We start from the raw sequence: 22,118 nt of genomic DNA on the forward strand, positions 1-22,118 counted from the left end.
GTGAGACTCTGTCTCTACAAAAAAATAAATAAATAAAATAAAGTACCCCTTCACCATATTTAAACACTATTTTATTGAGTAAAAAATTAAAATGCCATGACCAGTTCCTTTCTTCCCGGAAACAAGTGTCCCCAATATACCCCTCCACCAGGCAGCTGGACTGAACAGCTTAGGAGGCATTACAAAGCCTGGCACAGACTCTGGGGTGTGTTGCCAGAGAGTGGCTTCTCTTAAGATTTGTACCTATGCCTCTAAAATGCTATAAAACCTTTTCTGGTCCCTTTGAATGGCTTAAACACCACCTAGAAATGCCCTTGATGGTGACAGTGTGAGGAGAGAACAGGGATAGCATCTGTAGCACAAAGTGGTAGTGTAGTACAGAGTACGCACCATTCACTTAGAGTTCCAGAGATCAAACGACTTCTACAATCACTGTCTTCATTTAAAATTTTCACAACTAGTTATACTATAAACCAAGAGACAGGTATCACCACTTCCCCCTTTAAATTATATATATATATATATATATATTTTTTTAAGTTTTTGGCCAGGGCTGGGTTTAAACCTGCCACCTCCAGCATATGGGGCCAGTGCCCTATCCCTTTGAGCCACAGGCGCTGCCCTAAATTATATATTGTTTTTTTTTAGAGACAGTCTCACTTTGCCGCCCTTAGTAGAGTGCTGTGGCATCATAACTCACAGCAACCTCCAGCTCTTGGGCTTAGGCGATTCTCTTGCCTCAGCCTCCAGAGTAGCTGGGACTATAGGCACCCGCCACAATGCCTGGCTATTTTTTTTTGTTGTTGTTGCAGTTTGGCCGGGGCTGGGTTTGAACTCGCCACCCTCGGTATATGGGGCTGGTGCCCTACTCACTGAGCCATAGGTGCCACCCCTAAATTATATATTGTTAAGGTTCCTGCTACGACTCCCAAGAGAGCAAGTCTAAGGAATTCATACCTTGATGTGGCCCCCCTCATATTCATATGGGTATCGGCAGTCAATGATAACAAATTCTTTTATGAGGTTTGCAAACTTGCCATTCAGAACAGATGCCATCTATGGAGACAAAGCCAAGGAGTTGACTACCAGAAATAATTAGATTCAAATACTGCATGTGTGGTAGGTTCCAAAAGGATTGACTTACAATTTCTGGAGAGATGTATTTCAAATCCTGATGTTTCCCTGCGACTGTATGAAAAAGGTAACCCTTGAAAAAAAAAAAAAAGAAAAAGAAAAAGAAAGATACTTAAGAGAATCTGAAAGCCTATATACTTATATTGCTTTCTTGTTTGATAGAAAGCAGCTTTAAAAAAAAAAACTCCAAGTATTTTCTCAGAAACCAATAAGGTGTATTATTATTATTTTTTTTGTAGAAACAGTCTCACTTTATGGCCCTTGGTAGAGTGCCGTGGCCTCACACAGCTCACAGCAACCTCCAACTCCTGGGCTTAAGTGATTCTCTTGCCTCAGCCACCCGAGTAGCTGGGACTACAGGTGCCCGCCACAATACCCAGCTATTTTTTTTTTTTTTTGGGTGCAGTTTTGGCTGGGGCCGGGTTTGAACCCGCCACCCTCGGTATATGGGGCCGGCGCCTTACCGACTGAGCCATAGGCACCACCCCAAACCAATAAGGTATATTATTATTATTGTTTTTTTAGAGACAGAGTTTTAGTTTGTTGCCCTCAGTAGAGTGCTGTAGTGGCACAGCTCACAGCAACCTGCGGCTCTTGAGCTCAGGTGATTTTCTTGCCTCAGCCTCCTGAGTGGCTGGGACTATAGGCTCCCGCCACAACGCCTGGCTAGTTTTTTGTTGCAGTTTGGCTGGGGCTGGGTTTGAACCCACCACCCTCGATATATGGAGACAGCACCCTACTCACAGAGCCACAGGCACTGCCTAATAAGGTATGTTATTATCCTTATTTTCAGGATCTTATCCAAGATTACCTAGATAGTGAGAGAGATGTGAATCAAGAATTCTTAGGTAATTTCCTTTGCCTCCTGCTTTTGCCAAGAATCCTCACCTCAGGGTGGCGCCAGTTTCTCAGTGGGTAGGGCATCAGCCACATACACCGACGATGGCAGGTTCGAACCTGGCCTGGGTCAGCTAAACAATAACGACAACTGCAGCCATAAAACAGCCAGGTGTTGTGGCGGGTGCCCGTAGTCCCAGCTACTAGGGGGGGTTGAGGCAAAAGAATTGCTTAAGCCCAAGAGTTTGAGGTTGCTGTGAGCTGTGATGCCATAGCACTCTACTGGGGGCAACATAGTGAGACTCTTTCTCTTAAAAAACTAAAATAAAAAATCCTCACCTTAGTAGCTAGAATATGACTAGCACTTAAAAAATACAATAAGTGGGGCAGGGCTCACGTCTATAATCCTAGCACTCTGGGAGGCTAAGGCAGGTGGATAGCCTGAGCTCACAGGTTTGACATAGCCTATTTATACTTCATTGACATTTACATCAATCTACCATGTGGTACATGTCTTACCTCTTTAACCACATACTAAATTCTTTGAGGGAAGGACCTAGGTCTCATTTTGGAATCTCTGCCAAACATAAAATGAGTGTTTCAATAAATGTTAGCTGAATAATTATAGCCTTGTATTTTACCAGAGGTTCAAGACAATTGGCCAAATGCAGTGGCTCACACCTGTAATCCTAGCACTCTGGGAGGCCAAGGTGGGTGGACTGCTTGAGCTCATAGTTTGGAGACCAGCCTGAGCAAGAGCAAGACCCCGTCTCTAAAAATAGCTGGGCATTATGGTGGGCACCTATAGTCCCAGCTATTCGGGAGGCTGAGGCAAGAGAATTGCTTGAGCTCAAGAGTCTGAGATTACTGTGAGCTATGACGCCACAGCACTCTACCGAGGGTGGCAAAGTGAGACTCTATCTCAGAAAAATAAATAAATAAAGACAGCTAACACTTTACATTAGCAGACCCTCCTCTGTAGAAATTCATTCCCTAGGGTGCTCCCTGTGGCTCAGTGGGTAGGGTGCCAGCCCCATATACCAAGGGTGGCAGATTAAAATCCAACCCCAGCCAAGCTGCAACAAAATAGCTGGGTGTTGTGGCGGTCACCTGTAGTCCCAGCTGCTCAAGAGTCTGAAGCAAGAGAATTGCCTAAGCCCAGGAGCTGGAGGTTGCTGTGAGCTGTGTGACACCACAGCACTCTACTGAGGCCAATAAAGTGAGACTCTGTCTCTGCAAAAAAAGAACAAAACAAGAAACACAAAACAAAAACAAACAAAAAGGGTTCAAAAACCCAGCCCAGTCCATAAACTACCAGAAAAAAAAAAAAAAAAAAAAAAAAGGCTGGGCGTTGTGGTGGGTGCCTGTAGTCCCAGCTACTTAGGAGGTTGAGGCAAGAGAATTCCTTGAGCCCAGGAATTGGAGGTTGCTGTGAGCTGTGATGCCACGGCATTCTACCCAGGGTGACAGCTTGAGGCTCTATCTCCAAAAAAAAAAAAAAAAAAATCAGGGTGGCGCCTATGGCTCAAGGAGTAGAGCGCCGGTCCCATATGCCGGAGGTGGCAGGTTCAAATCTAGCCCCAGCCAAAAACCACAAAAAAAAAAAAAAAAAAAAAATCAGATTAATGAGGGTACAAATGTTCAGGTTATATTATTTTCATTTCTTTTTTTTTAAAATAGAGATAGAGTCTCACTTTGTTATTTTCAGTAGAGTGCTGTGGCGTCACAGCTCACAGCAACCTCAAACTCTTGGGCACAAGTGATTCTCTTGCATCAACCTCCCTAGTAGCTAGGAGTACAAGTGCCTGCCACAACGCCCGGCTAGTTTTTATTTTTATTTTTTTTTGTAGAGACAGTCTCACTGTACAGCCCTCGGGTAGAGTGCCATGGCGTCACACGGCTCACAGCAACCTCTAACTCTTGGGCTTACGTGATTCTCTTGCCTCAGCCTCCCGAGCAGCTGGGACTACAGGCGCCCGCCACAATGCCCGGCTATTTTTCTGTTGCAGTTTGGCCCGGGCTGGGTCCAAATCCGCCACCCTCGGCATATGGGGCCAGCGCCCTACTCACTGAGCCACAGGCACCGCCCGTGGCTAGTTTTTTTTTTTGAGATAAGAGTCTCATTATGTTGCCCTTGGTAGAGTGCTATGGCACCACAGCTCACAGCAACCTCCAACTCTTAGGCTTAAGCGATTCTCTTGGATCAAGATCCCAAGTAGCTGGGATTACAGGTGCTAGCCACATGCCTGGCTTTTTTCTTTTGCGATAAGAGTCTCACTATGTCACCCTCAGTAGAGTGCCATACCATCAAAGCTCACAGCAACCTCCAGCTCTTGGGCTTAGGTGATTCTCTTGCCTCAGCCTCCTGAGTAGCTGGGAATATAGGCGTCTGCCACAACGCCTGGCTATTTTTTTGTTGTAGTATGGTCAGGGATGGGTTTGAACCTGACACCCTTGGTATATGGGGCTGGCGCCATACTCATTGAGTCACAGGCGCCACCCTTGCCTCAGTTTTTCTACTTTTAGTAGAGACGGGATCTTGATTTTGCTCAGGCTAGTTTCAAACTCCACATTCTTAACTTTTATAATCAGAAACACAGCTGGGTGTGGTGCCTCCTGTAATCCCAGCTACTTGGGAAGCTGAGATAAGAGGCTTGCTTGAACCCAGGAGTTTCAGATCAGGCTGAACAACATAGCCAAGACTCTATCTCTACAAAAGAAAAAGAAAATGGGGCCAGGTATGGTGGCTTATGTCTGTAATCCTAGAATTCTAAGGAGGCTGAGGTGGGTGAATTGCTAGAGTTCAGGAGTTTGAGACTAGCCTAAGCAAGAGCAAGACTCTGTCTCTAAAAATAGCAGGGTGTTGTGGCGGGTGCCTGTAGTCCCAGCTACTCAGAAGGCTGAGGCAAGAGAAACACTTTAGCCCAAGAGTTTGATGTTGCTGTGAGCTATGAAGCCTTGGCACTCTACTAAGGGTGACAAAGTAAGGTGTGGTCTCAATAAATAAATAAGTAAACAAATAAAGAAATAAAAGAATAACTGGGTATGGTGGTAATCCTATAATCCCAGTTACTTAGCAGGCTGAGGCAGGACTGCTAAGAGTTTGAAGTTGCTATAAGGCATGATGATTCTACTGCACTCCAGCCTATCTTTTTGTCTTATTATTAAATAAATAAATAAATAAAGCTGGCTGCTGTAGCCTAGTGATTAGTGCACTGCCACCCCACACATTGGGGCAGTGAGTTTGAGCCTTGTCTGGGCCTGACAAACAAACAAAAACAGTGGCTGGTGGCTCAGGCCTGTAATCTTAACACTCTGGGAGCCTGCAGTGGGTAGATTGCCTGAGCTCAGGCGTTCAAGAATAGCCTGAGCAAGAACAAGACCTCATTTCTACTAAAAATAGAAAAACCGACCAGGAATGTGGCAGGTACCTGTAGTACCACCTACTTGGGAGGCTGAGGCAAGAGGATCGTTTGATCCCAGGAGTTTGAGGTTTCTGTGAGCTATGATGATGCCATGACATTCTACCCTGGGTGACATAGTGAGAATCTTCCTCAACCCTGCCCCTCAAACAAAAAAGTGAGACTGTCCCAAAAACAAAACAAATAAACAAAAACAAAACTAACGGCACCCCTGCCCCCCAAAGAAAAAGCAGTTCCAAGACAACTTGATCTTTCAGTTGGATCAAGATGGTTGATTAGCAATACCCTACCTGAAACCACTGATATATTATAGTTTCACAGACATCAACATATACCTGACCATGAGAAGTCTATTTCCCTAACATTTTTAAACTATCCTTTTGGAGGCATCTCAGGAGCCACCTTGGGGAGGTGGTGTTCCAGGTACCTCCTGCCCCTGGTCATGCTTTGCTTCCATTTGCTGTGATTACCTTGGAGAAGTCTCCTATAAGGTCCCTTGGGTCATTATCCAAAATGTTCTCAATGGTCCCTTTTGGGGAAGATACCAGGGATAAAGACTGATGTGGAATCTGTAACAAACCAAAGGTGTAGAATGAGGCCAGGGTTTTTAAAAGGACTTCAGAAAACGTTCACTTGGAGCATGTCACAAGGAGGAGTCTGAAAAGTTAATGTCTATATTAAGCAAATAAGAAATTTTCCAGGCGGTGCCTGTGGCTCAGTGAGTAGGGTGCTGGTCCCATATACTGAGAGTGGCAGGTTTGAACCTGGCCCCAGCCAAACTGCAACAAAAATTAGCTGGGTGTTGCGGCGGGCGCCTGCAGTCCCAGCTACTTGGGAGGCTGAGGCAAGAGAATCGCCCTAGCCCAAGAGTTGGCGGTTGCTGTGAGCTGTGATGCCAGGCACTCTACTGAGGGCGACAAAGTGAGACTCTGTCTCAAAAACAAAACAAACAAACAAACAAACAAAAACCCATCAGTTGGGTGGTGCCTGTGGCTCAGTGGGAAGGGTGCTGGCCCCATATACCGAGGGTGGCAGATTCAAACCCAGCCCCAGCCAAACTGCAACAAAAAAATAGCCAGGTATTGTGGCTGTCACCTGTAGTCCTAGCTACTTGGGAGGCTGAGGCAAGAGAATCACCTAAGCCCAGGAGTTAGAGGTTGCTGTGAGCTGTGTGACACCACGGCACTCTACTGAGGGCGATAAAGTGAGACTGTCTCTACAAAAAATAGAAAAAGAAAATAAAACCCACCAGCCTTGATGTATATGGCTGGTGTAGTAACCACTGTGCTACAAGCATCTAAAAAGAAAAATTAGGGTGGTGCCTATGGCTCAGTCGGTAGGGCGCCGGCCCCATATGCCGAGGGTGGCGGGTTCGGACCCGGCCCCGGCCAAACTGCAACCAAAAAATAGCCGGGCATTGTGGCGGGTGCCTGTAGTCCCACCTGCTCGGGAGGCTGAGGCAAGAGAATCACCTAAGCCCAGAAGTTGGAGGTTGCTGTGAGCTGTGTGAGGCCACGGCACTCTACTGAGGGCCATAAAGTGAGACTCTGTCTCTACAAAAAAAAAAAAATAAATAAAAATAAAAAGAAAAATTAGAAAGCTAACCATGTGACTAGCCTAGGACTCAGGAATTGTGCTCCTAGGTATTTACCCATGAGAAATGAAGGTACGTGCCTATAAAAAGAATTACATATGGCTTGGCACTGGCACGGAGTCAGCCACATACACGAAGGCTGGTGGGTTCGGACCCAGCCTGGGCCTGCGAAACGATAATGACAACTGCAACAAAAAATAACAGGGTGTTGTGGCAGGCACCTATAGTCCCAGCTACTTGGGAATCTGAGGGAAGAGAATTGCTTAAGGTCAAGGTCAAGAGTTTGAGGCTGGCTCAGTGCCCATAGCACAGCAGTTATGGCGCCAGCCACATACATGGAGGCTGGCAGGTTCAAACCCGGCCCAGGCAAGCTAAAACAATGACAACTGCAACAAAAAATAGCCCTGCATGGGTGGTGCCCTTAGCTCAGTGGGTGGGGTGCCGGCCATATGCACCGAGGCTGGTGGGTTCAAACCCAGCCGGGCCAGCTAAAACAATGACAACTCCAACAACAACAAAAAAATAGCCAGGCGTTGCGGTGGGTGCCTGTGGTCCCGACCACTTTGGAGGCTGAGACAAGAGAATCACTTAAGCCCAAGAGTTTGAGGTTTCTATGAGCTGTGACGCCACGGCACTCTACCCAGGGTGACAGCTTTAGCCTGTCTCAGAAAAAGACCAAAAAATAAAAAAAGCCAGTTGTGGGCGGCGCCTGTGGCTCAAGTCAGTAAGGCGCCGGCCCCATATACTGAGGGTGGCGGGTTCAAACCCAGCCCCGGCCAAACTGCAACCAAAAAATAGCCGGGTGTTGTGGCGGGTGCCTGTAGTCCCAGCTACTTGGGAGGCTGAGGCAAGAGAATTGCTTAAGCCCAGGAGTTGGAGGTTGCTGTGAGCTGTGTGAGGCCATGGCACTCTACTGAGGGCCATAAAGTGAGACTCGTCTCTACACACACACACACACAAAAAAAGCCAGTTGTGGCGGGCGCCTGTAGTCCCAGCTACTCAGGAAGCTGAGGCAGGAAAATCACGTAAGCCCAAGAGTTTGAGGTTGCTGCGAACTGTGACATCACAGCACTCTACTGAGGGTGACATAAAAAAAAGAAAAAAAAAAAAAAAAAAAGAATTGCAAAAGAGGACGGGCATGGTGGCCCATGGCTGTAATCCTATGTAATCCTAGCAGTCTGGGAGGCCAAGATAGGTGGATAGCCCTGAGCTCATAGGTTCAAGACCAGCCTGAACAAAAGTGAGACCCCTTCTCTACTAAAAATAGAAAAAAAACTGAGGCAAGAGGATCACTTGAGCCCAAGAGTTGGAGGCTGCTGTGAGCTATGATGCCATAGCACTCTACCAGGGTGACAGCTTGAGACTCTGTTCTCAAAAAAAACAAAAAACAAATAGATAAATAAATAAAATAAATAAATAAAAATAGCCAGGTGTTATGGCAGGCACCTATAGTCTCAGCTACTTGGGAGGCTGAGGAAAGATGATCATTTAAGCCTAGGAGTTGGAGGTTGCTGTGAGCTAAGACACCACATCTCTACTGAGGGTGACAGCTTGAGACTCTGTCTCAAAAAAAGAATTGCACAAGAATATTTATAGCAGCTTTATTCATAATAGCTAAAAGACTCTGTTCTCAAAAAAAACAAAAAACAAAAAACAAATAGATAAATAAATAAAATAAATAAATAAAAATAGCCAGGTGTTATGGCAGGCACCTATAGTCTCAGCTACTTGGGAGGCTGAGGAAAGATGATCATTTAAGCCTAGGAGTTGGAGGTTGCTGTGAGCTAAGACACCACATCTCTACTGAGGGTGACAGCTTGAGACTCTGTCTCAAAAAAAGAATTGCACAAGAATATTTATAGCAGCTTTATTCATAATAGCTAAAAGAACCACCCAAAAACCAAATCAATAGAATAAACTGTATTGGTTTCATGCAATGAAACATTACACAGTAAAGAAAAAGAAAAAAGCCTTATATACACAACAGTTTGGATGATTCTCATGAAAATAATGTTAAGGCGGCGCCTGTGGCTCAGCGGGTAGGGCACCGGTCCCATATGCCGGAGGTGGCGGGTTCAAACCCAGCCCCGGCCAAATTAAAATAAATAAATAAATAAAGAATGAAACCTAATTAAAAAAAAAAAAAAGAAAATAATGTTAAACAAGAGCAATCAGACAAAAAGAATATATACAGGTATAATGCCATGTGTGAGGTTCAAACACAGGTAAAAACTAAGCTATGGTGTTCAAAGCCTTATCTTGAGAGAGGCATACGGTGGAGTTCCTGGTGATCTTTCTTGGTCATGGGAGGTGTGTTCAGATTTAACTAATATATATATACTTGTTTGAATGATTTTCAGTGTATATATTAATTTTATATTTTTCAAGAGATGGTCTCCCTATGCTGCCCAAGAAGACCTTAAGCATTCCTCCCCACTAGCTGGTACTACACATGTGCACAGCACCTGGCTAAAGTAAGTTTACTTTGAAAACAAAACAAAAACCCCAGGAGCCATTTGAAGAGGCAGTCAGATGTCAAAAAGGGATAATTTATGAGCATTAAAAAGGATAGTACAAGTAACATACAGAAATACATGTTTTAATCCATGAGTTCATAATTATTATTAAAAATCACAACACACAAGCCTCAATTATCAACTTCAGAAGATGTTAGGTAGGGTATTATTTGGAAAACTGGTAGATAGAGATCTAATATTCAACCCTGCCTTTCCCAAGGGTGACCAAAGAGTTTAGTGAGAGCTTCTCTTTAAAGGACCATTCCAGCTAATAATTAAAATATATGGAAATAAACCAAAATATACACAGAAGAAATAACATTACACAAAAAATTCAAGAAGATCAATGCCTACTATGGCAAGAGTAAAAGAGAATAAGATACACAATATAAATTAGAAGCTGTTTTCTGGAAGGCAATTTTTTGACATGTATACAATGCAAAGTTTCATAAATGTTTCTGCCCTTTAACCTATGATTCCGAAACCTTTTTTTTTTTAAGACGGAGCCCCAAGCTGTTGCCCTGGGTGGAGTGCGGTGGCATCATAGCTCACAGCAACCTCCAACTCCTGGGGCTCAAGTGATTCTCCTGCCTCTGCCTCCCAAGTAGCTGGGACTACAGGCACTCACCACAATGCCTGGCTATTTTTTTTTTTTGGTTGCAGCCATCATTGTTGTTTGGTGGGCCAGGGCTGGATTTGAACCCGTCAGCTCAGGTGTGTGTGGCTGGTGCCTTAGCCGCTTGAGCCACAGGCGCCAAGCCTATGATTCCACTTTTAATTAAAAAAGAAAAATAAAGGAAAAGAAAAACAGGAAAGAGAAATTCAAAATGTGAAGATGATGTGGGCGGCGCCTGTGGCTCAGTGAGCAGGGCGCAGGCCCCATAAACCGATGATGGTGGGTTCAAACCCAGCCCCAGCCAAACTGCAACAACAAAAAAATAGCTGGGTGTTGTGGCAGGCGCCTGTAGTCTCAGCTACTGGGGAGGCTGAGGCAAGAGAATTGCCTAAGCCCAGGAGTTGGAGGTTGCTGTGAGCTGTGATGTCATCATACTCCACCAAGGGTGATAAAGTGAGACTCTGTCTCTAAAAAAAAAACAAAATGCGAAGATGATTTATTCAATTACTTCTAGTATGAAACACTATGTAGCCATTAAATATTCTTTTAGAATATTTTATAAGGAAGGCTCCACACTTGTAGCTCAGCGGCTAGGACGCCAGCCACATACAACCAGAGCTGGTGGATTCAAATCCAGCCCGGGCCTCTCAAGCAACAATGACAACTACAACCAAAAAAAAATTAGCTGGGCATTGTGGTGGGTGCCTGTAGTTCCAGCTACGTGGGAGGCTGAGACAAGAGAATTGCTTAAGCCCAAGAGTTTGAGGTTGCTGTGAACTGTGATGCCATAGCGCTCTACACAGGGTGACATAGTGAGATTAAAAAAAAACAAAAACAAGCATCAGGTCTAGATGTTTTTATAACTGTCATCTATCTAATAAGACAGATTTATTCAAACTTTTTCATGCAACAAAAAACTCAGGCAGGTGGATTGCTTAAGCTCAAAGGTTCGAGACCAGCCTGAGCAAGAGTGAGATCCCATCTCTAAAAATAGCCAGGTGTTGTGGCTGGCATTTATAGTCCCAGCTACTTGGGAGGCTGAGGCAAAAGAATCACTTGCATATAAGAGTTTGAGGGATGCTGTGACCTACAACACCAAGGCATTCTACCCAGGGTGACAAAGTGAGACTCTGTCTCAAAAAACAAAACAAAACAAAAAAACCCAGGCAATTTTCCAGGTTATTTTATAATATTAATAGCAAAACTTGGGCAGTGCCTGTGGCTCAGTGAGCAGGGCGCTGGCCCCATATACTGAGGGTGGTGGGTTCAAACCCAGCCCCAGCCAAACAGCAACAAAAAAATAGCTGGGCGTTGTGGCGGGTGCCTGTAGTCCCAGCTGCTGTGGAGGCTGAGGCAGGAGAATTGCCTAAGCCCAGGAGTTGGAGGTTGCTGTGAGCTGTGTGACGCCACAGCACTCTATCGAGGGCAATAAAGTGAAACTCTGTCTCTACAAAAAAAAAAAAAAAAAAGCAAAACTTAATGTAATGAGAGCATAATGAAGAAGAAAACATAAAAATATAGTCAATTATAAACAAGCCAAACCTGTTATTTCAGGAAGAATAGTTTTAATATTGAAGCCTATGAACATAGGCTAAAGTGCATAACAAGTTAAGGAAAAATGAGCAATCGACTGAGATTAATAATGTATTAATAGACAGTACTGCACTCTACCCTGGTGACTATTTTTTTTTTTTTTTGCAGTTTTTGGCCAGGGCTGGGTTTGAACCTGCCACCTCTGGCATATGGGGCCAGCACCCTACCCCTTTGAGCCACAGGCGCCGCCCTGTTTTTAAAAAAAAGTATTAATAATAAGAATATAATGTTTTTTTTTTTGGTTTTTGGCCAGGGCTGGGTTTGAACCCGCCACCTCCGGCATATGGGACCGGCGCCCTACTCCTTGAGCCACAGGCGCCGCCCAAGAATATAATGTTTTGAGTGTTTAGGCCATAGGATAAATAAATAATGTTAAGCAGCATAGGACTTCTGCCCAAAGAACTATGACAATATTGTGTAAAGACAGCTCACCCAAGGAAATGCATGAAAGATGAAGAGATGCTCAATCTTTCTGCTAGACTCCTAAATCAAAAACCAGAATTGTTGGCAAAAAACACTGTAAAAACCACAGTGGTTACAGTGTCAAACCCACCCTGGGCTAGCTAAAAACAATGACAACTGCAACAACAAAAAAATAGCAGGGGTGGTGCCTGTGGCTCAGTGAGCAGGGTGCTGGCCCCATATACCGATGGTGGCGGGTTCAAACCCAGCCCCAGACAAAATGCAACAAAAAAAAATAGCCGGGTTTTGTGGCAGGCGCCTGTAGTTCCAGCTACTGGGGAGGCTGAGGCAAGAGAATTGCCTAAACCCAGGAGTTGGAGATTGCTGTGAGCTGTGATGTCATGGCATTGTACCAAGGGTGATAAAGTGAGACTCTGTCTCTAAAAAAAAAAAAAAAAGCAAAGCTGGGCATTGTGGCGGGCGCCTGTAGTCCTAGCTACTTGGGAGGCTGAGGCAAGAGAATCACTTAAGCCCAGGAGTTTGAGGTTGCTGTGAGCTATGATGCCAAGCACTCTACAGAGGGCGACATAATAGGACTGTCTCAAAAAACAAAACAAAACCCCAGAATTGCTTCAGTTACCTAATGTTTCATGATGAACTCTTTCTCTTTAAAGCATTGTCCTAGACAACAGGCATGGTGTGGCTCATGCCTATAATTCTAGTACTCCGGGAAGCTGAGTCGGGTGCATTGCTTGAGGTCAGGAGTTCAAGACCAGCCTGAGCAGGAGTAAGACATCATGTCTAAAAATAGCAGGGTATTTTGGTGGGTGCCTATAGTCCCAGCTACTTGGGAGGCTGAGGCAAGAGTATTGCTTGAGTATACACTTAAGCCCAAGAGTTTGAGGTTGCTGTGAGCTATTAATGCCACAGCATTTTACCGAGGGCAACAAAGTGAGACTCTGTCTCAATAAAAAAGTATGGTCCTAATAGAGTACTTCAAATGTAAGAAATGAACAAATAAAACTTGGATTTCATGTTAAGAAAAAAAAATAGAAAACTAACCTCCGGGGCCTTCTCTGGACTAGCTGCTTCTTTGGGGCTGTCTCCAGCTATGCTCTTTCTCCGCTTTGTATTTCCAGGTGGTGACTCATCTTGAGATCGCTCTGGTCTCTTCAATGATGACCGAGTGCTGGCGCTACACAGGGAAGGGAAGTCAAGCAGCTTGCTTCGGTTGCCCTTAGAAGAAAAAAGATCCATTTTCTGTTAAAACCTCCTCACTTGGCAAACAGACCAAAGGCTTCTTGGGAACTATCTTCCAGAACTGTGTTCAAAAGTCCTTTTTCCTATTTGGTCTTTTAAAGACTAATTTCTCAGTTGAAGAGCAGCCAATCTAACCAGTTGTAGAGATAGTCTAACTTTAGCTCTCTAAACTCATTTCATTCTGTTCATGATTTGCTATATCTTGGGCCTGGGTTTGTCTTCTATGCAGAAGGTCCTTTCATATTCAAGTAAATCACTCATTTTCAAGTTGATAATAACATTTCAATGTTGCTGTCACTTCTTTGAAATGTTCCTGATAGTTCTCAGTGGAATGCATCACTCCCACATCTATTCTCCTAGGGACCAGGGATTTTCTTCCTTTTATTTCTGAAGTATATTTTCTTTCTTTTTTTTTTTGTAGAGACAGAGTCTGACTTTGTTGCCCTTGGTAGAGTGTTGTGGCATCATACAGCTCACACCAACCTCCAACTCCTGGGCCCAGGCGATTCTCCTGACTCGGCCTCTGGAGTAGTTGGGACTATAGGTGCCCGCCACAACGCCCGGCTATTTTTTTGTTGCAGTCTGGCCAGGGCTGGGTTTGAACCCACCACCCTCTGTATATGGGGCCGGTGCCCCACTCACTGAGCCCCAGGCACCACCCTGACATATATTTTTTAACATAGTTCCCAGCAATGTTGAATCTGCAATAACTATTTGTGGAAGGAAATTCTCATTGTTAAGGGCCCACTGGACCCTGTTTGTGATTTTTAAATCCAATTTCTAAAACATATTCACTTCCCAAGTGTTCTCACTTTCCATAAGATTTCATGTCTTCTAAAATGACTTGACAGGTTCAGCACCCGTAGTACAGTGGTTACGGCATCAGCCACATACACCAAAGCTGGTGGGCTTGAGCCCAGCCCGGCCCAGAGTGCTAGGATTACAGGCATGAGCCACAAAATCCAGCTCATCTAGGCTATTTCAAATAGCCTATGTGGGTTGGGCTCAATGACTCATGCCTATCTATAATCATAGCACTCCGAGGCAGGTGGATTGCCTGAGCTCTGGAGTTTAAGACCCACCCGAGCAAGATCAAGACCCCCCATCTCTACTAAAATTAGCCAAGCATTGCTGTGGGCACCTGTAGTCCCAGCAACTTGGGAGGCTGAGGCAAAGAGGATGGATCGCTTGAACCCAGGAATCTGAGGTTGTTGTGAGCTATGATGATACCAGGGCACTCTACCCAGAGCAACAGAGTGGGACTCTTTCTCAAAACAACAACAACAACAAGTCTATCTGAAGACATAGCTTTTTGTAGACCATGGAAAGGCAGGTGGATTACTTGAGCCCAGGAGTTTGAGACCAGCTAGAGCAAGACAGAGACTCCATCTCTAAAAAATACCTGAGTGCGGCTCAGCACCTGTGATTAGGACGCCAGCCACATACACTGGGGCTGTCGGGTTCAAACCCAGCCGGCCTGCCAGACAGTGACAACTTCAACAAAAAAATAGCCGGGGGAGGGGGTAGGGTTGGGGAGAAATAGCTGGGTGTTGTGGCAGGTGCCTAAAGTCCCAGCTACTTGGGAAGCTGTGGCAAGATAATCGCTTAAGCCCAAGAGCTTGAGGTTGCTGTGAGCTGTGACGCCACAGCACTCTATCGAGGGCCACATAATGAAATTCTGCCTCAAAAAGAAAAAAGAAAAAACAAAAACAACAAAAAAACCCCCACAGCCTAGATGTTAAGAGCTGAAAATAAACACGGTCTCTTCTCATCCCCATTCTTTTTTTTTTTTTTTGTAGAGACAGAGTCTCACTGTACCGCCCTCGGGTAGAGTGCCGTGGCGTCACACGGCTCACAGCAACCTCTAACTCTTGGGCTTACGCCATTCTCTTGCCTCAGCCTCCCGAGCAGCTGGGACTACAGGCGCCCACCACAAAGCCCGGCTATTTTTTGGTTGCAGTTTGGCCGGGGCTGGGTTTGAACCCGCCACCCTCGGCATATGGGGCTGGCGCCCTACTTGCTGAGCCACAGGCGCCGCCCCTCATCCCCATTCTTAATTTATAGATCCAGAAACATGTAGAGATGGAACATATCCCTCAAGGTCACAGTTTGTAGGTAGCCCCAGGTGAGATCTAAATTTCAGGTCCCCTTGGCTGGGTGTGGTGGCTCACGCCTGTAATCCTAGTACTCAGGGAGGCTAAGGCGGTGGATTGCTTGAGCTCATGAGTTTGAGACCAGCCTGAGCAAAACGGAGACCCTGTCTCTACCAAAAATAGAAAACTGAAACAAGAGCACTGCTTGAGCCCAAGTTGGAGGTTGTTGTGAGCTATGACACCATAGCACTCTATCCAGGGTGACAGCTTGAGACCCTGTCTCAAAAAAAAAAAATAAACAAATAAACAAATAAAATAAAAGTCTAGGTCCCTAAGTCCTACCATTCCTTTCGACTTTCGGCTGTTCACAGCTAAGGACTACTCTTCTCAGCAGGCTGAGTACACAAGGCTCCCTCCAGATAGACCAGAATAACTTACGACATTTGTAGTTCTTCTCATGACAAGGGGAGCTGTCCAGAGGCTTGCCATGCACGATGGGGTCTCCTCATCATTCTAAAGAAACAGAAGAACTGGTTTTAAAAAGATCCAGCAAAGACTAACATTAGTTTAAATGTTTTAGGTGTTTTTCTGCCTAAAGAATACCAGATAGGCATTGATAGCATCATAATGTACCCCCACTTCCCTATTCCTCATAGCCACTTATAAGGTTAGAAATTAATCACATTTAACAGTTCAGATATATGAACATAGCTAAAAGCATCCCTGCTGAGGACATGTGAGGAAGTATCATTAGTTACTTTGGCTTTATGTCACACAGCAGCTAGTTCTACACTGTCTTCATTTCATGTCTCCTGCACATAAGTACAGTTAGCTTCTCCAAGGTAAGAAGGATCTTATCAATGTCATCTTTTGACACCCTCCCCTCTGAATTTAATCAGGCTAGGGGTAGAAACTCAATAAATTCTCATCTAATGAACAAAAATATCAGAAGCTGAAGCCTTGGGGAATTGCTGCTCTTTTATAACATACTTCTCTAGAGACAGTTTGTAGACTGGATAGGAAAACACAACATGGTACCTTCAGATTCTCTCCATCAAGAAGGTCCATGAAGCCATCATCCTCATCAGACAAAGTGGCTGTCACAGGTGACTGGGGCATAAAAAGAGGAACAAAATTCCCTGGTTCACTGCAATCTCTTTCATTTGAAGAAAACTGTAAAACAGAATTTATGGCTTATTAATAAATGAGAGCTCTGGCAAATTTCATTTCTTTGAATGAGTCACTAATTTTTCTGATAAAAACATGCTGTATTTGTCACACAAAGTAAAATTTTAGCAGCTACTGATCAAAATCCACTGAAGGGTGAGAAGATGCAAGTCTCTATGGAGATCATAAAATGGCCTAGAGAATGGTTATAACTCCAGTTGTGACAGGGAAATAAAGAGTGGCCTGGCTCTTCTTACTGAGACCTCAGCAGTTAAAAAAAAAAAGGCCGGACACGGTGGCACACACCTGTAATCCTAGTACTTGGGGGGCTGAGGCGGGTGGAAGGCCTGAGTTCATAGATTCGAGACCAACCTGAGCCAGAGGGAGCTCATTTCTAAAAATAACATGGTGGTGTGGCAGGCGCCTATAGTCCTAGCCACTCGGGAGGCTGAGGCAAGAGACTCTGGGACTCTACCCAAGGCGACAAAGTGAGACTCTGTCTCAAAAAAACCAAATTATTTATTTAAATAAAGTGCAAATGCTAGACAGAGTAGCAATACTGACTGAACCCGAACCTCAGACCACAAACTAGACCAGAAAAGAGTATTTTCAGATGTAAGTTCCTAGCATAACTTGGAAACCTATGTGGTCATTTTGTTCAAGTTTCACCTCTCCTGGCTATATATGCTGTTAGTGGATCTAATTCAGACTAATAGTAGGAAACTTTGGAAGGAACGACAGTCTGTCTGGCAAATAAATAGGCCTGAAACAAGTGGCCCCCAAACAGCCAACATAGCCTCTAGGCAGTAAGTTCACAGGACTCTATTGTAGTTTTTAATATAATACCTTTGGAAGAAGTTAAGCATTGTTTGCAAACAAAATTACTCTTTGGGAAGTACTCACAACACAGTATAAGAGCAAGTATTAACTTTTTTTTCTTTTTTTTGAGACAGAGTCTCACTTTGTTGCCCTCAGTAGGGTGCCACAATGCCCGGCTATTGTTCTGAGATGGGGTCTGGCTCTTGCTCAGGATGGTCTTGAACTCATGAGCTCAGGCAGTCCACCCAGCTTGGCCTCCCAGTGCTACAATTACACGTGTAAGATACCCCAACTGGCAAGAGCAAGTATTAATTAAGGAGGATGGCCCATGATGCCAGCAAATTATTTTGCTAGAATCAAAGAGGTGAAATATTACTTACACAGTCCAATATTTCAAACATATCATCTTCCACTCTTGCTATTGCCTGTCTGCTCTCCAGACACAGCAAACCAAGAAGAATGTTTGACAGTCTAGTTTTAGTCAAGGTAAAGGGCGGCACCTGTGGCTCAGTGAGTAGGGTGCTAGCCCCATATACTGAGGATGACGGGTTCAAACCTGGCCCTGGCCGAACTGCAACAAAAAATAGCCGGGCAATGTGGCGGGCGCCTGTAGTCCCAGCTACTTGGGAGGCTGAGGCAAGAGAATTGCCTAAGCCCAGGAGTTGGAGGTTGCTGTGAGCTGTGACACCATGGCACTCTACCCAAGGCGATAAAGTAAGACTCTGTCTCTATGAAAAAAAAAAAAGTCAAGGTAAAGACAGCCAGAGCTACTGCAGTGTCTTTTACTCTGAATTAAAGAGGGTAGTTTAATCCTCTCTTCTCGTCAGAAACACCTCTATGAAAGCCAGAGCACATACCATCCGAGCTGGGGCAGAGTTCTGCCTTTGTGTGCAGAGATCTTTACCCTCCTCAAGTGCATGAGAATGCAGGCAGCCACGAGATGCAGGTCTTATCGGCTTCTTAAACTCAAAGGCTTCCTGCAAGACAGTATAGTTCATACATCTACTGTCCATGAAAGCCACCTCTAGAGCCTCACCTATAACCTGAGTGAGACAGTAATTGCCTCCAAACTAAAGGTCCACCTATTTCTGATCTAATTACAACACTGGATCTATTAAAAAATTTCCAAAGCTGTCTCAACAGACATCTTCTAAAGCCAGGCACAGTGGCTCACACCTATAATCCTAATACTCTGGGAGGCCGAGGCAGGTGGATTGTCTGAGCTCACAGGTTTGAGACTAGCCCGAACAAGAGTGAGACCCCATCTCTAAAGAAGAGCTGAGGCTCGGTGCCTGTAGCTCAGTGGCTAGGGCACTGGCCACATACACCAGGGCTGAAGGGTTTGAACCCAGCTTGGGCCTGCTAAACAATGACAACTACTGGCTCGGCGCCGTATCACAGTGGTTACAGCGCCAGCCACATACCACTGAAGCTGGCGGGTTCAAACCCAACCCAGGCCACCTAAACAACTGCAATCAAAAAATGGCCGGTCATCGTGGCGAGTGCCTGTAGTCCCAGCTACTTGGGTGGCTGAGGCAAGAGAATCGCTTAAGCCCGAGAGTTCTAAGAGTTTGAGGTAGGTTGCTGTGAGCTATGACGCCACAACACTCTACCCAGGGTGACAGCTTGAAGCTCTGTCTCAAAAAAAAAAAAAAAAAAAAGAAAAAAGAGAGAATCTCTTAAGCCCAAGAGTTTGAGGTTGCTGTGAACTGTGACACCATGGCACTCTACTGAGGGTGACATACTGAGACTGTCTCAAAAAAAAATAGCTGAGTGTTGGGGCAGGCACCTATAATCCCAGCTACTCAGGAGGCTCAGGCAAGAGAATCACTTGAGCCTAAGAGTTTGAGGTTGCTGTATGCTACAACGCCATGGCACTCTACTGATGGCAACAACTTGGTCTCAAAAAAAAAAAAAAAAAAAAAAAAATCCCCAAAACATGGGAAGCGTCTGTGGCTCAAGGAATAGGGCTCCAGCCCCATGTCCTGGAGGTGGCGGGTTCAAACCCGGCCCCAGACAAAAAAACTGCAAAAAAAAAAAAGAAAAATCCCCCCCAAAACCAGCTAACTTCTAAAATAGCATTTCTCCTTATCACATTTTATTTTCTAAAAAACACATAAGCATCTGCCAAGTATACAAAACAAAATGAGTGATAAACTAAAATCACAAAAATTTTCTAAACTCTAAAGCAAAAATAGATAAAATCTAAGGCAATATTATTACAATATAATCACCTGTGAATAGGAATTAAAAACTCTCCATCTAGATCCATCTTATCTTCCCAAGTACTGGGATTATAGGCATGAGCCACCGTGCCTGGCCTAAGAAGCAGGATTCAAATCCAGATTTCTTGGAGTCAAAAGCCCATGCATGACTTTGGCTAAGGTTTAGTTTCCCAGAAATCAGCATAGTCACTTCTCTGTAAACTGCTGATGCTTGAGGGTTTTATCTCAGCCTGTTTAATACATTGATGTCACACTCACATTTTCCTTGTTTTCATCTTGGTCAATGAGCTGAAAGATGTCATGGTCAAGAGAATCGGAATGGCTCCTCTTCAGAGCTGGGCTACATCCCAGAAGCTTCTGCTATCAAAGTGAAAAAGACAGAAAGTTACATGAATAAAAATTCAATGGAAAACTCAGGTCTCAAAAGAACGGGGAGGACTTGTCTTATCCCTCACACACTGTAGTAGGTTAAAGAGTAAATGTGGGCGGCGTGTGTGGCTCAGTGAGTAGGGCGCCGGCCCCATATGCCGAGGGTGGCGGGTTCAAACCCAGCCCCGGCCAAACTGCAACAACAAAAAAATAGCCGGGTGCTGTGGCGGGCGCCTGTAGTCCCAGCTACTCGGGAGGCTGAGGCAAGAGAATCGCATAAGCCCAGGAGCTGGAGGTTGCTGTGAGCTGTGTGACGCCACGGCACTCTACCAAGGGCCATTAAGTGAGACTCTGTCTCTAAAAAAAAAAAAAAAAAGAGTAAATGTGACCAGGGCACCACTTGTCAGAATACAGGATAGAAGGGTTCCCACTAACAGTTTTACAACTAACCTCATAATGTGTATAGTCCTTTTAGCAGGGATTATAGCACCAAATTAACTCCCACATAATAAATGCATAAAAAGAACTTTTCTTGGTTTTATGATACTAAGAGATGAAAAACAAATCCAAGAGGCCGCCATTGTTGAAGCTGCTCTAGGCAGTCTTGCTAATATCATCAAGGGGAGTAGGATTTGAGAAAATGGTAAATAGAACTGCTTCTTATCAAGATTATTTGGTTCTGGCCAGGCATGGTGGCTCATGCCTGTAATCCTAGCACTCTGGGAGGCCAAGGCAGGTGGATTGCTTGAGCTCACGAGTTTGAGACCAGCCTGGGCAAAATCGAGACCCCCATCTCTACTAAAAATAGAAAAAACTGAGGCGAGAGGATTGCTTGAGCCAGAGTTGGAGGTTGCAGTGAGCTATGATGCCCTGACACTCTATCTAGGGAAATAGCTTGAGACTCAATCTCAAAAACAAAACAAAACAAAATTGGTTCTTCAGACAGAGGTGACCCATATAACTTTCTGTGAGTTTTAACCACAGATAGAATAGATACCACATTTTCTTGGAATGGTTTTGATTTCAAAAACATTATCTTGTTAAATCACATGGGTAATCTGAAGGTTTGAAAAATACAATTTGGCAAGGCAAATACTCAAAACCTTTAACAAAATGATACCACAGGCAACAGGATGAAGGAGACACTGGTTAAGATTTCTTGTATGCCAGCTCAGAATGGCCCAGATTCACCAGCACATTCCTAGCTTTAGTGCTTAGGAGACCAAGAAAAAGCAGTTTTCACTCTCAAATTAAGGTCTATCAAGGTCACGCTGATAGTCAAGGTACAAATAATAGGTATTAGTGCAAAATAAGAGAACTAACTTACAGGTAGGGAATTTATTCTTCTCACGGGATTTTCAAGGCTATAATGAGATAAGAAGGTAAATAATGAGAATAAAACAAGCAAACAGGCGTTCATTGGCTGATGAATAATGTTTAGCCTATAGTTTGGTCGGGGGAGGCAGTCAGACAGACTCTCATATTAGCCAAGAGATGGAAGAATAAAATTCTAAACCTGCCCTGTTCTCAGGAGCAACCCCAATACTAGGCTTCTAGGTGGAAAAAAAGCAAACCTAGGTCTTCTCTTAAAATATACATGTTTGGCCAGGCGAGGTGGCGCACACATGTAATTCTGGCACTCTGGGAGGCTGAGGTGGGTGGGTGGAATGCCTGAGCTCACTACTTCAAAACTAGCCTGAGCCAGAGTAAGATCTCACCTCTAAAAATAGCTGGGCGTTGTAGCAGACGCTTGTAGTCTCAGCTACTCAAGAGGCTGAGGCAAAAGAATCGTTTAAACCCAAGAGTTTGAGGTTGCTGTGAGCTGTGACACCATAGCACTCTACTGAGGGTGACAGAGTGAGACTCTGTCTCAAAAACAAACAAACAAACAAACAAACATGTTCTCTTAAGGCTATGATGTCAGAGGGTGAGCAAGGGTTTGGGTGAGATGCAAACAGAATACCAGAATGACAGATAAAATAAAGGAGTGGAAGAAAAGTTCTGAAAACTGCTGACACAAACTACTCATTCTCAAGATACCATTTTCTGGGATCTAGGCCAGAGTATGAAG

At 44.6% G+C, this 22,118-nt stretch overlaps 1 protein-coding gene across 2 annotated transcripts in view; it reads right to left on the minus strand.

Annotated features, from left to right (window-relative positions):
* The window catches only part of CDC25A (cell division cycle 25A), a 32,960-nt gene that overhangs the window by 6,074 nt on the left and 4,768 nt on the right, over window positions 1-22,118 (minus strand). The window contains exons 4-12 of one of the 2 annotated variants that reach the window (XM_053600519.1): window positions 21,375-21,411; window positions 19,937-20,035; window positions 18,311-18,430; window positions 16,506-16,640; window positions 15,906-15,980; window positions 13,177-13,350; window positions 5,864-5,962; window positions 1,145-1,207; window positions 958-1,056 (exon numbers count right to left, since the gene is read on the minus strand). In XM_053600519.1, coding sequence (XP_053456494.1) covers window positions 958-1,056; window positions 1,145-1,207; window positions 5,864-5,962; window positions 13,177-13,350; window positions 15,906-15,980; window positions 16,506-16,640; window positions 18,311-18,430; window positions 19,937-20,035; window positions 21,375-21,411 — 901 coding nt within the window. Of the gene's footprint in view, window positions 1-957; window positions 1,057-1,144; window positions 1,208-5,863; window positions 5,963-13,176; window positions 13,351-15,905; window positions 15,981-16,505; window positions 16,641-18,310; window positions 18,431-19,936; window positions 20,039-21,374; window positions 21,412-22,118 lie in introns of both variants that reach the window. The other variant, XM_053600518.1, reaches the window with a different exon arrangement.

This window comes from Nycticebus coucang, chromosome 8, assembly GCF_027406575.1.
Source record: "Nycticebus coucang isolate mNycCou1 chromosome 8, mNycCou1.pri, whole genome shotgun sequence".
NCBI lineage: Eukaryota > Metazoa > Chordata > Mammalia > Primates > Lorisidae > Nycticebus > Nycticebus coucang.